This window comes from Pyrgilauda ruficollis, unplaced genomic scaffold (genome assembly GCF_017590135.1).
Source record: "Pyrgilauda ruficollis isolate IOZ18807 unplaced genomic scaffold, ASM1759013v1 scaffold3, whole genome shotgun sequence".
NCBI classification, from domain to species: domain Eukaryota; kingdom Metazoa; phylum Chordata; class Aves; order Passeriformes; family Passeridae; genus Pyrgilauda; species Pyrgilauda ruficollis.
The window spans coordinates 8613367-8630898 of NW_024524377.1; the positions used below are offsets into that span (position 1 = coordinate 8613367).

General features: G+C 41.5%; 1 protein-coding gene across 1 annotated transcript in view; it reads right to left on the reverse strand.

Annotated features, from left to right (window-relative positions):
* Window positions 1-17532, reverse strand: part of PDIA5 (protein disulfide isomerase family A member 5) — a 112429-nt gene that overhangs the window by 14028 nt on the left and 80869 nt on the right. Inside the window, 2 exon segments of the mRNA XM_041473299.1 lie at window positions 13584-13714; window positions 16427-16590. Coding sequence (XP_041329233.1) covers window positions 13584-13714; window positions 16427-16590 — 295 coding nt within the window.

Below are 17532 nucleotides of genomic sequence, written 5' to 3' on the forward strand. Positions count from 1 at the left end.
TATGCTACTGTTGTTTACCAGTATTTTACATGATGAACAAGTGTCTGTGTTACTTTAAAATCAGGACTGAACAAATGCCCTCTTAGGAGACTTGCAGCCACCCTCCTAAGCTATGCTCACTCTTTCAGCTGACAAGAAAAATAGTATCTGTGCACAAACACTGCACACTCCTTTCCACAAAGGAAAGGCTGAACACCCCTTCAGCTTCACCAAAATATGACTTCATTGCTTACATGCACTGCTTTGAATTTTAGAGCATCTCTTTCTTCAGAACAGGATTCTGAAAGCACTGCAGTGACACACCTGTGTAAATACACTGAGAGTCTGTGCAGTAACTAAGAATACCAGAAAGTCAAGGGGATGTTTCCTGGGAAACTGAGGCACTTCTGTAAATCCGTCTTAATGGCTTCAAACTCTTTATGCAGCACGATGGCAGCTGTATTTCAGTGGGAGACAGCACAGTGTTCTACAGCTCACAAACTATTAACCTTGTTGAGTTGTTCAGCATTTGCCTGGAAGAAAATGGTCATGAAAGAAAAGGAGAAGGAGGAAGAAGAGAAGAAAGAGGAGGAGGAGGCTAGGGTTTCAGGCTGCTCCCATGTCCATCAGCACACTTTGGTGACCCATTTTCTCTCTTAGCACTAGTCTGGCCTGTCTGGCTGATACTGAAGAGCCTGCAGGTCAAGCCTGCATCTTAACAAATCTTGGATAATTTCCTGTACTGTGGGGGGACTGCCTCGGTTGCCTTGTTAACACTGCTCTACACAAATAAATCAGAACTGGTGACGACATCTAAAAAGAATTTCAGAAACAAAAAATGGATAAAAATCAGGCACCTCTAAAACAGGAACACTTGTTCTTAACTACATGCTGCAGTTTTTCTGGAAAGCACTTCCAACTGTTACACTAAAACATAAAGGCTCTTAAAAACTTAAATCTTTCAGGTTCCCTTTTTTGCTTATGATCTTGAAATTTAGATTTCACCAAAGAACATCTTGTAAACTCTCAATAAAACGTATTTCAGTACAGTAAGGCTTCTCTCAATGCCCTTAGAGAAGTTGTAGCAGGTAAGAGCTCTTCATGAGCCACATTCTGCAAGAAAATGAGAACACAAATAGCAAGCATATTCTTCCACACAAAAATACCAAATCCTGAGAAGTTACCTTCATTTATCCATCTGAAGCTCCATCCCTCCTCCCTTCAACTTCTCCCTTGGCCCAACCTCCTTTCTTTACTGCACTGTGCTCACAAAACTAAAACACAACCATATGGCTTTTGGCAGAGCTGCCTCCAAGTCCAGTAGGCATTTTGTTAGCCTTGGACATCCATCCATGGAACAGATGTGAATGCTACACTGAATTCCCAAGGAGTTTCAAGGAGTCACTGAAAAAGGGGGAAGGAGCACATCATATGGAACAGCAGAACTTCATCTGTTACAACTTAGAAGGATTGCCAAATGCAGCAAACACTTGGAAGTCACCCAGCCCAGTCATTCTATTTAAAGCACACATGCCAAAAAAAATAAAAGCAGAGGTTGATGTCTTCATTTTGACAGACGGAAAACTTGTTCTCCCCATTCCCTCTTCACACCCACTATCACACATTTATTTTAAGTGTTAACACTATCTTCTAGATTCGAAAGTGCAAGGAAAGGAAATGTACTGAGCACAGTACATGAGGATAGGAAGTGTGCAGCCTCCTTATAAAGGAATTTTCAGATGCGCTGCAACGGAAAGAGATTAAACCGGTGGCATATAAAAGTGTAAGGTGTTAAAAACCAAAAGGTCCTGCCCCTTCTCAGTCACTATGGACTAAACAAGTTGGAAAATTCATTTTAGTTTAATAATTTGGATCCTATGGTAAGCACACAGACTTCCTGCAAGGACAAGAAGTGGATTTTTAACTGAGCAGCATTGAAAAGCAGCACTTCTGGGAGCAGAACTTCTAACACAGATGCAGGGCTTTGCTTTAACAATTTTCTTTTTTCATTTTTACAACAGTGTCAAATTTGATCTCAACAGGGTTAAGAGCAGATGTGAACTTAACAGTAATTTCCTGTGCCTGACCTGAGAAATGTGAAAAAAAACCTGCTCCTGAAATATCCAGCCTTTCCACAAGATCCCAGTACTGGCACTGAAAACCTCTAATCATTCCTGCACATCTCAAGATAACTCCATTTCCTACTGCAGAAACACAGTTGCATCACCTGGTAGGAAAACAAGAGAACTTGATGTCTCAGGCACGTGCTGTAGCATGTGCTGAGGCCATTCCCTGTTCACAATCAGCAAACAATACAGCTTTAACAGAGCTCCAGTCAGGCACTCAGCTCTGTGCTCAGAATTTGGCTCTCTGGAGGAGCCTCCATACAGTCCATGGTGGCATCTGCTCCCCCTGACCTGCTGGAGCATGAGGGCTGCCTGCTTAAATCACAGGTCCCAAACACCTGCAGCTGAGGAGTTCTGAAGTTCTCTTTGCCCTTGTACTACAAATCTTAAAATGTACACAAACCCAGTATTTTCTACAAGGTTTTTCTCCACCATTCATGTTGTAAAGATGGGAGGAGATGTGGTACAGTCACAGCAGGCACCATCACACATTCCTCACCTTGAAAACCAAGTAGCTCTCGACTGAGCCAGTACATGAGAAATATGGTTTCTGTGGGAAAAATTCAAGAGGAATGGCTGATGAACAGCAGACGAGGGAAATCAAGCAAGCAAGCAAGCAGGCTTCACTCAGAGCCATTATCACTGAGGGGAGAGGGAGTCAGATTAAATCTCCTCTAATTAGAGAGGCATTTAGAGGAAAGCTAGTGAGTCTTTAGGGAGATGATGTGATGGAAAATATATAACCCAGCTTGTTTACCATGGACTGGATTTACTGATAGCAGGAACAACCTCAAGGTACAGCACCTTCTCAGGGTGTCTTTGAGGAAAGACCCAAAGAGCCAGCACTGCTTTGGGCACAGAAAGGGGCTGGAACTTCATTCTTGTGGAAACACTGCTTTAAGAACTGTGAAGAAGAACTGCAGGGTTGAGCTGGATGTCATTTCCAAAATGATGCCACAACACATTTGTTACATGATGCAAAACACAGATAGCACATGGGGTAATAGAAAAACTTAACTATGTGCTCACATCACCTTGTGAACTGATATTTTGGTTTTTAAACAAAAAGGAGACGAAGAAAAAAATAATATAAACCCATTTTCCAGGTACAGTAAGAATGACAGAAAGTTGATATGATATGGTAGCAATCTGATATATTTTCAGACATAATAATACCTGTGAAAACATTTTCCATAATTGCAGGATCCCATGGGATGCAGAAGGGATGCAAAGAGGATTTCGAAGCAGTGGAACAACCTAGTGAATAACCTACATTCAAATGGAGAATCTTTACTGCATTCAAATGGAGAATTTTTCATTGAACAGGGCTTTTTTTTAACCAATTAATTGTTTAGAGAATATAGTGGATCAAAAGTAAAACTTAAGAGATTCTTAAAACTTCAGTGTACAAAGGTATTAGGACCAGATGGCAATTCTAAAGATGTCTCAAGAGTAGTGCATGAAACAGATGCACCCTGTTGTGCAACAGTCACTTCATTATATTTAATATAAAATTGTGGCAAATTTTCAGAACTGCCTAAAGGAATCAAGTCCTCTCTCTGAGAACTCAGGCTTCTACTTGTTTAAATATGAAAAAACATCCTTTAAGTTTAGTTACTTCGTGCTTTGTTTAATTTGAAACTACAAAGCCCGGTGATATAAAATAACCTCTCTAGAGCTGAACAGTACAAGGTTAATTCAGTTTCCCTCCAAGAGTGGAAGCTGTATTAGCATAGCACATAGAAGAAAGGTGAAGCTGTTTTTTAATGAATATAAATCAAAAGCTAACAATTTGTACAAAATAGATAAAGGAAGCAAATGGACATCAAAGCAGTACCTACAGTCAGCAGAGGAAATAATGATGTTTTAAGTATATAAGGGGCTTTAAATGTATTAGAAGCAAGAGAAATCCAAACAATGCTAGCAATACAGCTTTGAAAGAAAATTATGGAGTTGTCAAAACTAACTGCACTGAATATATAAATTAAAATAGTAAGCACATGTGGAGAGGGCCTCTATGCCTGGCACCTCTGAAGTGCTGTTTGCAGTTCTGGGCCCACAAATCAACAATGAGTTCAAACTAGAGGAGGTTCAGAAGACCCGTAAGAAAAACAACAGAACTGAAAGATGTGTTTCATGGCAAAGGGAGTCAGGAAGCTCAGTGTGTCAACAGCGTAAATCCAAAGATTAAGAAGTGATAGAAATCAAGAGAAGTGAGTATCTAAATTTCATTATAACGAGCTATTCAAGCTGGGTGCCAAAGGCTGAGTAAGCTCCAGAGCTGGTTGCATGCTGAAGCCAGTCTAGTTTAGATGGAAATTCACATTCCCCATCACTAGTGATTTTTAGTCTGAAAGGAAATGGTTTTCTAAAAGAGATGCTTTCACACAGTGGCTCTCTACCTGATCAGAAGACAGCTGTCCTTGACTTGCATCGCTGAGCTGAGACTGCTACAGCAGTGCCATGGCCTGGCTGTGCTCGTGTCACCATCTCCAGGAGCTGCAGGAGCTGCAGGAGGCCAGCACTGCTCGGGGGTCAGGCAAGGACGACAGCCCCTGCCAACCCTAACCTGAGCATCCCAACTAGAACACTGCAGCAGCACAGACTGGGCATTTTGACTTCAGAAAGCACTACCTTATACCTTCTGCCCATCAGTAACACATAATGATTTATAACCCGACCCGTGTTGTTGCCATGCATGCTTTTAGCATCTCATATGTAATAAAATCTTGATAAATAAAGTAATAAAGTGGTGTGCATGTATTTTACATGAGTTTTTTTTTAAGGAGAGAGTTTAAACACGCACACATTTTAATGTACACTGCTTTCATATTAAATACACTAACTTAAATTGTCAGTACTTTCAGAACAAAGTCCTGGCCAACTCCTTAGAGGAGATCTGAAAGCCCAGTGATTTGTGAGACCATGGCATTTGTGCTGTCTGTGCTCTGTGCTCAGCATGAGAAAGGGCTCTGCTCCCCCCTCAGCCCCCAGCTTCCTTTAGTACCTCTCAACGGGTGATCTCAAATGCTTTAACTAATATCAATTAATTACGCTTCAAATTGCCCCTAAGAGAGACAGACGTGATTATCCCCCTCTGTCATTACATCCAAGGTTAAACAGAGTCAGGAAGAGGTTAAGTGACTCGCAGGGTTCACAATCCTGCCTGACAGGGAGCCAGGCTGCAAGGTGCTGACTCCATTTGTTCAGCTGTGAAACCACCAGGGCCTCAGAGGGCTCAGCACGTGGCAGGATGGAGCTCTCAGCGTGCAAAGTGCAGAGCAGAGAATGACTTTCCAATTCCCCATCTCTGCTTGAAATCATCACCGTTTAAATAACAGGGGTAGATAGTGCCCTCTGTTACTGCCTTTCAAATGACTGCAATTCTAAGCAAGTGCAAGGAGCAGCTCTGCACAGCTATCAAAGCCAGCCCAGGAGCTTGTACACCACAGAGTCAAGCAAAGCCTTTTTCCACTTCAAGAGTTCCAAGCGATTAACTAGAATTAAAACCAGAATATTACTTGGTCAATCAAGGAAAGACAGGCCACAGACAGTAACTGCACAGATAAGAGCTGGAAAAGGGTATACTGCTTAAACCAATGCAATTCGTGTGGCTGAGGAGTTATTGAATCCACAGGCATATTTGAGAAAGGTATTTGGAGATGTAACTGAAAGGTTAATTCACTTTATTTTACCAGTAGAGAACTGGAGGGCTTTTTATTACATATCTGGACCCAAAGCTCACTTGATGACATGACCTGACACCATAGAATAGTCATATCTCTAAGACACAAGACATTAGCAGTTGAAAGACGGTGACATGTCTGATTTGAAAAATGTTATGAGGTTTTCAGTTAAGCATCAGGTCAACCAAGGCTTGTCTGACATCTCTTAACAACAGGTAAACCACTCCAAATTTCACAGCCTGCTAGGGGATTTTGTTGAGTTTTTCCCAAGCTATCTGAACTCTTATTTTGTAACACCTTGGAGGTATACAAATAAGACAAAACATACAAAACCCAAATTATTGGGAAACCATAGCCATGAGATATGAACAACTGCAACAGCAACAAAGTCATCAGAACACGTCAAATTGCAGAAGTGAGGAGAGTAAAAACACTTGGCACAAAATTCCTGGACTGTTTCATCTATTACAAAAATCAAGGATATGACTGACTACAGTGAATTACTAATAACATGCCAGCACTCAGCATTTGGCAACAAGCAATGCTTTGAGATGGAAACCTATATGCAAGACACCTCTGGACAGAAAGGATATTAAGGTCACCAGTTACACCAAGAACAAACCTGAGTGCCAGTTCCAGCAGACCTGCATTTTCCACTGTGCCACTGGCCTGTGTAGCTCAAACAAAGCTGCAGCAGCAGTTAACCAAACCAGCATCAGCCCTGGTTAACTGCAAACACAGTTATAGAGCAAATGAAATAATTTTGCCATCTGACATGCCAGTGGACGTCACTAATAAAAGAGACACTGCTGAGTTAGCAACAGCCAGCAGAGCACTGAAATTTCAGCTGTGCTGATGCTTAAAAGAACCTCCTGTCAAGACAATGTTACACATCACCAAAAAAAAGAATTTGTCTTATTGGAAATGTGTTTTGCGACAGTGAATAAGGATGGGGGTCATATTCATAATCTCCTAATGTACCCACAATGACACTGCACCAACATAGCTGTGCGTCTGTGAGGAGAGAATTCAACGGGGCAAGAGCACGCACTTCCCTCCTCTTCCCTTTTCACAAGCTGGAGCTGTTTATACACAGGCCATATTCTGCACACCAAATCACGCAGCTGTAACATTTTAGGGTTACAAAACAAGAGGAGCTGGATCATCCCAAAAACTTTTAGTTTAATGTCACCACTGCACCACAGCCACTGCGAGCACTTTGTGTCGGTTATGCGCAGTCTGGGCAAGTGCAGCTCAAACCGTTCTCTCGGCACTAATTATTCTCCTCGGCACCAACACTGGGGCTAAGAGCAGTTCTGCCAGCCTGATTGCAGAGACCACTCTATGAATTCATCCTTTATCAAACCCAGCCTGTTAAGGGGCTCTGTGGCATCGGCATTATTTACACTGAAAGGAACACACCTCGGTAATGCACCTGTAACAAGAGCACCACTGATGCAGGAAGAAAGCAGTTAGCGGCAGAGCTAACATCAAAATTCTGCAGTGCTAGCCCACACAGGACTTAAAGCCTCATTATCAGAGGGTCCAGACCTCGTCTCTGCCTCAGTCAACAACCAGAAAAACCTTCCTGCAACGTTTTTTGCCTTGAAAGAGATTCCTTCTATTCAGCATGTTTTTAATAATTTTTTGATAGCTTTAAGCTTTGTTTATAAACATGCACATTTTGTTCAGGCTCTTTGATACAGCTTCCTAATCAAAACTTAAAAAATATGTGCTTGCAAGTGACAGGAAAACCTCTTGGTGGGAGCCAATCTGAGGCCATCGTGGGACACTAAATTCATCTGTGCTGCTGCTTTGCTTCGTGCATCTGAACTCATAAACTCAATTATCGAGTATGTTCTCCCCCTCTGTGCGTACTTCACACAGAACAATGTCACCCAAGTCTGCTGAGTGACCCAGCAGTGACCCAGACTGCTCATCTCAGGCCCAGCACCCACAGGTTGAATCCTCACAGCCAATAGAATTTGCCATGTTTTCCTACATCAGTGCATCTTAACCAAAACACAGCATTAACTCCCCAAAACTGCCTGTGCAAAGGCTGAGATATGGTGCAACCAGTTTTGGCCAAGCTTGCTCCAAAAAGCAGGAAGGATGAAAAGGAAACTAGTGCTTCCTTCAGAACAGCTTTTTGCTGACAGCTTGGGTCCCAGGGCGGGAGGAGCACACTGCCCTCCTGGCTGTCAGAACTAACAGCTCAAAGCCACGAGCACCCTCTGTGCCCACAGTGTGACCCACTCTGGCAAGGACTCTCAGCCAAGTGCTTTTTGTCATTGGATATTCCTTGATGCATAGCTTGGACAGAAGAAACCAAGCAGTTTGTGTTGTGAAAACACAAAGGAGGAGCAGTCTAGGACAGAGAATAATTAAAATCTTGAACAAACTTTCTGGGTAAAATGAATGCAGGTTTGCTTAGCTGTCAGCATTTTATGGGCTCCTGATCAACACACAGGGATGGGCACAACTCATTTAGTCAGATCCCTGTCTGATTTCTTACTGCTGAGCAAAGTCCTAACTGATTTCCCACTTATTTCTTAATGGTAGCCAGGAGTTGAGCCATCAGACAGCGATGATGTCAATATTCCTGCTTTACCCTCTTTGTTTTACATCAGAACAATACCCAGGTACTATCTCCCACAAACACCTTAGATCAACACACAGCCTTTTAATGGCTCCAAAAAGATCCTAAAGTCTTCTGGGACTTTATCAGATGCGACACAGTTTAGGCACCTTTATTCCCTTCTTCCAGCCCTGAAAGAAAAACCCTACAAAAAAGTTTAAGTGAAGAACTAAAGAGATTGATGTCTCTAACTGCACATCCTCTTGTAGCAGTACAGCCACTTGCTCCATCCAAAAACATTTCATTAAAACCATCCTCAGGATGGTTTACTTCTGGGTGTTCTCTCAGTACCCCTGTGGGTCAGGCTTCACCAGAAAGTAACTTTTTCCAGCTGATGAAATTCATTTCTACTGAAGTGAAAGTTTCACTGCTGAAAACAGAATCGGAAATCAGCTCCCAGCAAAGCATTTATTAAAAATATCCATTCTGTGAACCCTGTTGAGTCCCACAAATTGAGGCCATTTAGCAAGTCAATAACATTGGCAACTGCCCCCCTTAGGAACCATTAAAAGGAAACACTTTCCCCCGACTACTTCCCATTGCTGCTGAAAGACTTTATTTTTTAAAAGTGCTTATTAACTCGTGTTTTGACACTGAAAGTAAAAACTGAGTGAATTTGGTAAGTGCTGATTTCTGCCATTTAAAGTGACTGATCTAAAAACAGAGTGTCCTCCCCCCCATCATTTGGACCTGTTAATGACTGGTCTGTATAATTCCTTTCTGACACAGTTGATTCATTTGTAGTCTCTTTGGAAGCAGCAATCTCAGCCAAAAAATGACATTCTTGTAACTCAAAAGTGGACATTTTCTGTTTCTGCATAAGAATTAGCAAGGGGTGTTATTAAGCCTTTCCTGTTTAGAGAAAATCAAAACTGGATGAGAAGGGGGAAAAAACAACCAAAACCACAATCAGCAAAACCAAACCCCAAACCAAATAAAAACCCCCGTGTATCTCAAACTCCAATATAACTATTACTAGAAATATAGTATTGCTGTGTTGGAAGGAACTTTGGGAGATCATCTAGTCTAACTCCCTTGCTCAAAACAGGGTCAACCTCAGCAGGTTGCCCAGCACTGTCTCTAGCTGGGCTTGAATATTTCCAAGGATGGAACCTCTTAGGTCAACTTGTTCAAGTATTCAACCACAACCACAGTAACTAAAACACCACTTCCTCTAAATGGTTATGCAAACATTCCTGTGTTTCAATTTCAGCCCTTTGCCTTAGTGTCCCTGGGCACTGCAGAGTCTCACCTAGCTTCAATCATTCTTTTTTCCCCCTTAATTTGTTTGAGTAATGCAGAAAAAAACATCTCCAACCACAAAGACATTATTTACTGGAACTTTTGTTACCCTTTGTGATTCTGACAACTAATCACAACCAACTGCTTCTATTTTGCACAGTTTTCAGTGCTGCAGTAGTAGGAGGTTAAAATTTAATGCATTGTCAAAGTCAAATCTCAATTATCTGGAATAACGGAGTGGAGAGAGCACATAAAAGTAAAAATGCAGATAGAACACATCCAGATAAGCTTTATGAACAGGGAGGACACGAGAAAGAAGAAAGAAAGGTCAGGGTGCTGATCCCAGAAGAGGCACTGATGCAAATGGGTCAGCCCAGGACACCTCTCTTTAGAGCTGCAAGTGTTGAACCAAGCTCTGGTTCAACAAGAGCCTCTTGTTGAACAAGACCTGCAGCCACTGCCCTCCTGACCTGGCTGGTTCAGCACTGCAATCTACCTGCTCCTGTCCATTTGGCTCACTTCCCAACACAGTCTGTAGCCCCAAATCCTGATCATCCATGGACCAGGCTCCATGTGCACATCAAACCATGCTCGGACTAGCTGTCTCCTCTCCCCATTTCTGGACAAAGCCTAATAGTTATAAAAGTAAACCTGAAGTAGCTGATGGAATCCAGTAGTCCAAGGGACTGGGTTATGAAAAAAATACAAACAAAAATCCCATAAAGTCTCCCCAAAAGCTTCTCAAATACTGGTGCATCAATCCTGCTGCTTTCAAATACTCTTCCAACCCCACACAGCAATCCCCACACACACTTGATGCTTCATGCTTCCCTTCTGCAGATGGTACCATTGTATTCCTCTTATTTTAGGCATTTTGAACTTAAAGGTACATGAGTGGGATGATAATTACATCTTCACTAGAGCTGCACAAGGGTTCAGAGAAGAGCCGGGCCAGGTGCTGTGCAGTACAGATGCCAGCAGCCTGCCCCAAGTCCTAGCCCTGAGTAGCTCTAACACATGACAGCCCACACTCCTGTGTGACATGGTACAGACCTAACCAAAGGACATCTGGATGAAGATCTGGTCCCAGGTCATTATTGGCACAAGTAGCACTGGGTTTTCTGCAGCAGGCACTTTTTCCCAAATCAGTATTGGGAACCTACCCCTATTCCTGCCTCCTGCCCCAAATCAGCCATTGCAGCACACACAGATGCCAGCTTGCAGGAATGGGAACGTGAAATCAAGATCTCTGTGGTGTCAAGTCTGCAGGAGTGGACTTTTTCCCGCAGTAATTTCCAGAGTCTTGATTCTGATTCTCAGTCCTTAAAATATTCCACAGCCATGCAGAATAACCTTTACGTTTATGCTTCACTCATATTCCAGGAGACAGAGTAATGAGCTCCCTATCTTTCCATGTGGATGTAGCAGTCTTCTCCTCCAGAGCTAAATCACTGTGAAGTACTGCTCAGTACCATTAAAGCCCTGCTCAGCTCAGCCCTGAGTTACTGGCACAGCAGCAGATTGGTGGCTCTCCTATACATATTAAGTAATTTGGACTGGAAGCTGCCACAGGAAAGCCAGATCTCATTTTAATTTGCATCTAAGATATATATCTGTGGCCTTTGCCTAAAGGTTTGTCACTAGAGCTGAAAGCTTGACAAAGGTCAGAATACTCAACTTTCCGCTTTAAATTCTAATGACAGATGAGAGATACATTTCTTAGCATAAATATTTATATATAAACATGCTTTATATATGCATGTATACACACCCCCCCAATCCTAAAATATCTCAGCATATGTGTAAGTGTAACAAATACTGCCACAGAGTCACAAGTGAATGGAGTAGCATACTGTGAGTCTGCCCTGACCCAAGATGTGGATTTGAATAGAAAAAAAAATTATTTGAGGTAATGGGACCTTGAAATTTTAGCAGTGTTCCTTCTGCACTAAAATAAGCAAGTTAAGATTAATTGGTAATGTAAGCTTCAAGAGGTCTCAAGATTGAGAAGATGGTAAACAAAAGCTAATCTATACATTTAATAGGAAGCACATTATCACTGCACAAAAACTGAAAAAATATAGTGTTTTTAATCATTGTAATTATTCTACTGCATTAATGTCTATTTCATAGAAAACAGAGATTTAAAATACTTATCTGGTACTTTCCCCTGCACCCAACAAAGTGCAGGCTCGTTGCACTCCCTGTGTGTGCCTGCTTTGTGCTTTGCTCACAGACACTTCCACATTTAGAGAGAACAAATCTGACAAATCAGAAACTGTGCATGACCCACGTACTGACACCACAACAGCAACGCTGTCTTAGGAGTCACAGGAAGGCCAGATGGGGTTCCAGTTAACAACTCTCTGTCCTGTGTACAAGTGGTCTCATGCAGGCAGCTCTGTGTCAAAAACAGTGCAAAAATGTGTCTCAAGTGCAGCTCAAAGGACCCAACAGTTCAACATCATGCAAGCCTTGTTTTTACAGCCTGCTCATATAGAAAGGGCCAGGCTGATATTTACTCACCCCTCCTAAAGTAAGGGTGGAAGTCAAACGGCAAAAAATTAGCCCATCAGGCAAGTTCCCTCATGCTTTCAACCCTGAGAGCTGCATACTCATCACACATAGTCTTTGCTTTGAACGTGGCTTTAAAAAGGATCAAGAATCTAACTGTCTTTAAAAGATGCAACTAAAAACCAAAAGTGAAATAAATCCCTCTTATGCAGAAAGTCACTAATCGGGTAAAGACAACTCAAGAGACAGTGAACTCCTAAATCTTACCATTTCATGGGCAATCATTTGATTTTAAAATTACAATTTGCTCTTAACCAGCTGAGCTCCATGAATCAGAAATTCCTGGCACATGGGCAATTTTTAGTCAATACGTGGTGGGAACTGGACTGGAAAAGAGATTACGTCCCCTTCCATTTTCTTTTACAACCTTCCAGAAATCTCCCTCCTGAACTGCACCCCTGCTTTCTCCCACATCCCTTCATATGAGCACCAAAGCATTTGTGTTTAATTCTCTAACAGAAAAGCAAAATAAGGGGCTGGCTGATTAACATTAAGGACCTTTTTCTCTCTTTATGGAAAATACCTTTGATTTAATGGGAACAATTTGGTAGCTGTTTATCAGAAGGTTATTCATTAATTTCCGGGCATGTGACATGGAAGAATTTTTTTTTGCATCTGGGGGGCTTGAGTCATGGTGGCATAAAGGCATATTAATAGTATCTAATATTAAATGCCTGGATTATCTTTCCCTTTGATAAACCTCTCAAAAGCTAAGAACTTGCACCTAGTCTGCCTGTCTCTGGGACAGCACAGGAAAACAGAAGAGGTCCCTCTCATTCACCTCATTTATAAAAGGTCTGATTCTAAACTTCTCCAGAAATATTCTCAGGAGCATCAAAAACAAAGTGATTATGTGATGCATGCAAAACAATCTGGGAGGAGGAAGCTATGTCCCTAGTCCCAGTGGAGACTTAAATGCAGATTTATTACAGACAAAATTTATTCCATCAAAATTTGTTCTCCACCTCGTGGACTGACTCCTCCTACACTATTGTATTGATTTCACTACTGAAGTGCTGTATTAATGAATCAGGCTCTCCATGTCCACTGTGCTGCTATAAAGGATCACATTTTGTTATATGGACCATTAAATGCAGCAAAGGAAAATAAATTTGCTTTGTTTTTGTATTGCTGCCTGCTTTGGTGTCTGCATTAAATAATGTTTTGTTTCCATTTATAGAGATACAAATGATGGTGCCAATGATGTTCCCATGCACTTATATTCAGAATCAGCTCTTTAACCTTAAAAGTCAGTGGACAGTAAGGGAATTAATTCAGAATTTCACAGTAAATGTAAGGCTTATGAAACCCATCCTCGTGGAGAGGTTATTTACTCACATGGTGCATAGAACATGACAAGGGCATGCTTCTTCTTCTTCAAGGACTCCCTGAAGTCTTCTCCAGCCAGGTGGATAACACTGGTCTGTTTTTCTTCCCATGCAGGCTCAGGTGGAGGTGGTGCTTCAGGACTAGAAAAGAAAGACAATGAAATTAGTTTGAAAATGTTTCTGGAAGCAGATAAAGGGACAGCATTGTCCTGGTCATAATTAGCATGAGGGAACTGATGTGAAAAATCTTTCAAAGTGCCTGTGCAATAGAAAGACATACTTGATATTTCCAACACCAGGCAATAGCAAAAAAAGATGCAAGTTAATTTCTGGAACTCAGATAATTCAAAATATAATTTAAAATAATTAAAATATAATTTAAGTAACTGTAGTCAGGCATATGAGTAGAAATGTCAAATAAAGACTTCCTACATTGTATACAACATCTGGGTAGAAAAAACATTGATACATACCACCGTATCATCCACAGGCATGAACTGAAAAGAAACGCAAGCAGGTGGGATCTATATCAAAACTGATACAGAACAGCATCTTCCATTCAAATATCCTTTTTGTACTCTTTATCCCTATCATGCAAACTTCTGTAAAGAATTTCATGACCTTCTCTAGAATTCAGATATTTAAGCCAGGATGCAAAAATCAGCATCATTCCACTTGGAATACTGGGGGTGACTGAACCAGAATACTTTACTTTGATAAAGAGAATGTCAGGTTTCAATTATGACTGCACATACTGGCTAGATCAGAGCAATCCCGCACACCTAGAGTGTCTCTAACAAAAATTCTGCTATTCACTAGCTCACAGACCTCTCTCAGACTCATTAAATTCATTCCTGCTGTATCTTAAATAGTGATTACTTTATATAAAATCATCAGAATGGTGCCACAGTATAAAGACCTTCATATGTCGCCTTGGTAATAAATTAGCTTTTCAGACTTTCCTGACACTTTAAATGACACCATTTTAAGTTGTATCAGGTACATAAAAACCAAGTGGAGAAAAACTCAATTTTTAAAGTCCTTCTCAAGGTCACTTGGTGGACATTCATTGTATTTCCACCATCACTGATTTTCCAGGTTTTAGAGAAAGACTTAGATGTGTTTCAGAGAAAGTTACACAGTGTGTCCTTTAGCTGAACTCCTCCATGAACACAGTTTTTGTGAGCTATCACTGATCACAGTTACAGAGGTGGGACCTTACTCTCACACAAAATTTTCCACTGATCTGGAATAAGCTACCTTGCAACTGGTAACAACCTAGTGTGGCAGCACAATCACCAGAGAGGAACCACAGCCAAAACCTGCATGGCTACAACCACCCATTGAGACAGGTCTCCACAAGCTGTACTTTCATCACCAGCCTGCACCCCAGATGCATCCCTATTTGCACCAGCTTCAGTGCAGCTGCATCAATTCTATCCCTGTCAGAAAACAAGGCTGATATTCTACTGCATCTCTAGCTGGGAGAACACCCGGGAGCCAAGAGCAGGAGACAAGTTGCCTGGGCTTCACCTGTACTGCTGACTAGCTGAGGCTGCAGACAAAAGTCTTCAAGAGCCACAGCAAGATCCAGAAGAATTAATACCACTTTCCTGTTCCTTTCCAGATGAATTGCTTATTCACCTGCCAGTACAGGCAGCATCAGCCTGACTGTTTAACTCACTACAAAGTGCACAGTGCTCAAAAGAGTCAAGGAAAGCAGTGAAATGAGGACAATGACTTCATATACAATACAGATACAGCAGCCTGCAGCCTGAGTGGGCAAGGAGGACAAGGGAGTACCATGTCTAAAAGTAAAACACAGATAAAGCTCCTCAGCATGCTACAATGATACTGCCAGACCATATTCACTACCTGCTTTGAAGCAGTCAGAGATGTAATAAAAGAAAAGAAAAGAGAAAAAAGAGAAAAAAAGAGAAAAGAAAGAAAAGAAAAGAAAAGAAAAGAAAAGAAAAGAAAAGAAAAGAAAAGAAAAGAAAAGAAAAGAAAAGAAAAGAAAAGAAAAGAGAAAAGACCCCACACAACTTCTTCCCCCACCAAATAAGAGGGGGAAAATAAAGATTACATTCCTCATGCCAACTGCATGTAGTAGTTAAATGATTAAAATATTCACAAAACTCTGGCAGGTTTTCTTCCCCTTGACTAATGCAGAAAATACATTAGGCTTACACTACCTAAAGAAAATGCATATTTTATATATATATGCATACTTTTATATACATGCATATATAATGCATGCTTAAAGAGAGAATTGTACCAGCAATTTATTTTGAAATGGAATTATTGTCATAATTTTCATATCAAACTTAATTCTGCATATTTCAGCACACCACCCAAGAAAAGTTGGTTAGTGCACTCAGAGGTGCTGGTTTTGTTGGTCATGCTGGCTTTCCTTCAGCCCCACGTGGGTGGAATTCTAGGCATTGGCTCTGAAATGCTGGGAAGAGAAAAGTACAACTGTAGAAATTCAGTTACTAACACTGGGATCTGCTGCTTTGTACGAAGAGGGAGCAACAAATGTTCTGTTTATTTTTCAGAGCCATTGCTATTCCTTCTCCAGGGAAAGGCTTAAGGTATATTTGAAAAATATTTAGTTTGGGAAAGAAATACCAGGGCAGCTATGAAAAACCCCACGGCAAATAAAGGATTTGGTGTATTAAGAGACCATAATTAATATACATGTTTCTGTGGGTTTGAGTACTGGAATTCAGTGTAATTTTGTTAGCAAGGGATTTAGGCAGTGTTGAAGCCCTGTTTAGTTCCTCATCAAAGCCATCTGCAGGAGTCACTAACCAGGAATCCAAATACTACCTTAAAACCCTCAAAACTTACTTTTGCAGCCAGTCAATGATTTTCTTCTTTGTTCTGAGGTGTGGCAGAGTGTATTTCTCCTCTCCATCCTTAAAATACTTCAAAGTAGGAAACCCTGAGATGTGGTATCTTTCTGCCAGAGCCTTGTTGACGGTCGCATCGACTGCCGCAAGGACACCCGGACTCTGAAACAGAGATCACCTCCTGTAAATCCCAGCCACATAGACACACCCCTTCAGCAGGGCACAGTGGGCTTGGGGGCAATAACTCATGCTCTAGGTGCCTTTGCTGCCTCTAGGACAAGAGGACATAGTCTTAAGCTGTGCCAGGGGAGGATTGATTGGACATCAGTAAGAATTTTCTCACATAAAAGGTGATTAGACATTGGAATGGGCTGCCCAGGGAGATGGTGGAGGCACCATCCCTGGAGGTGTTTAAGGAGACTGGATGTGGTACTTGGTGCCATGGTCTAGTTGACACGGTGGTGCTTGGTCATGGGCTGGACTTGATTTCAGCGGTCTTTTCCAACCCGACAAATTCTGTGATTTTGTGCACAGACATACAGGAAGACACAGAGCACTGATGCAAAACCAGAAAGGGACATACTATGGACTAAACGTTACCAGAGTCTTACCTGTTCCCCTCCCATTTCTGATGGATTCTCTTTATATAATTCACTCTATAATGCTTAAGAGCCATTCCCAGAAATTGCATTTCCTTCCACATATGCCTGTTTCTCTCAGAAGAAACAAGCACTGCTAAAGGTAAGTTTACCTTAAGGCAAATTCATCTTTCCCTAACTTGTGGGTATCTTTTCATGGACCACTTTTAGAGACACAGAAGAATAGGCATTTGTAAAGTGTGATTCATTGCATCTTTGTTTTTCCCATCTCCTCCCTCTCCAACAGCAATAAAGGAACTTTAGATGTCTCCACAGAAGATGCTTAAAGTATGGGGGAGACCAATTCCACTTCTCCTCCTGCATGGCATACACAGCACGAGACTGAATCAATAGCACTAATACTTGTATTACTGGATCTCTCTTCTCCAGCCATGCTGATGGAGCACTTATGATGAAGCTAATGGAGTGGTGCAACCATTAAAAACAAGGTATTTGAAACAGGGAT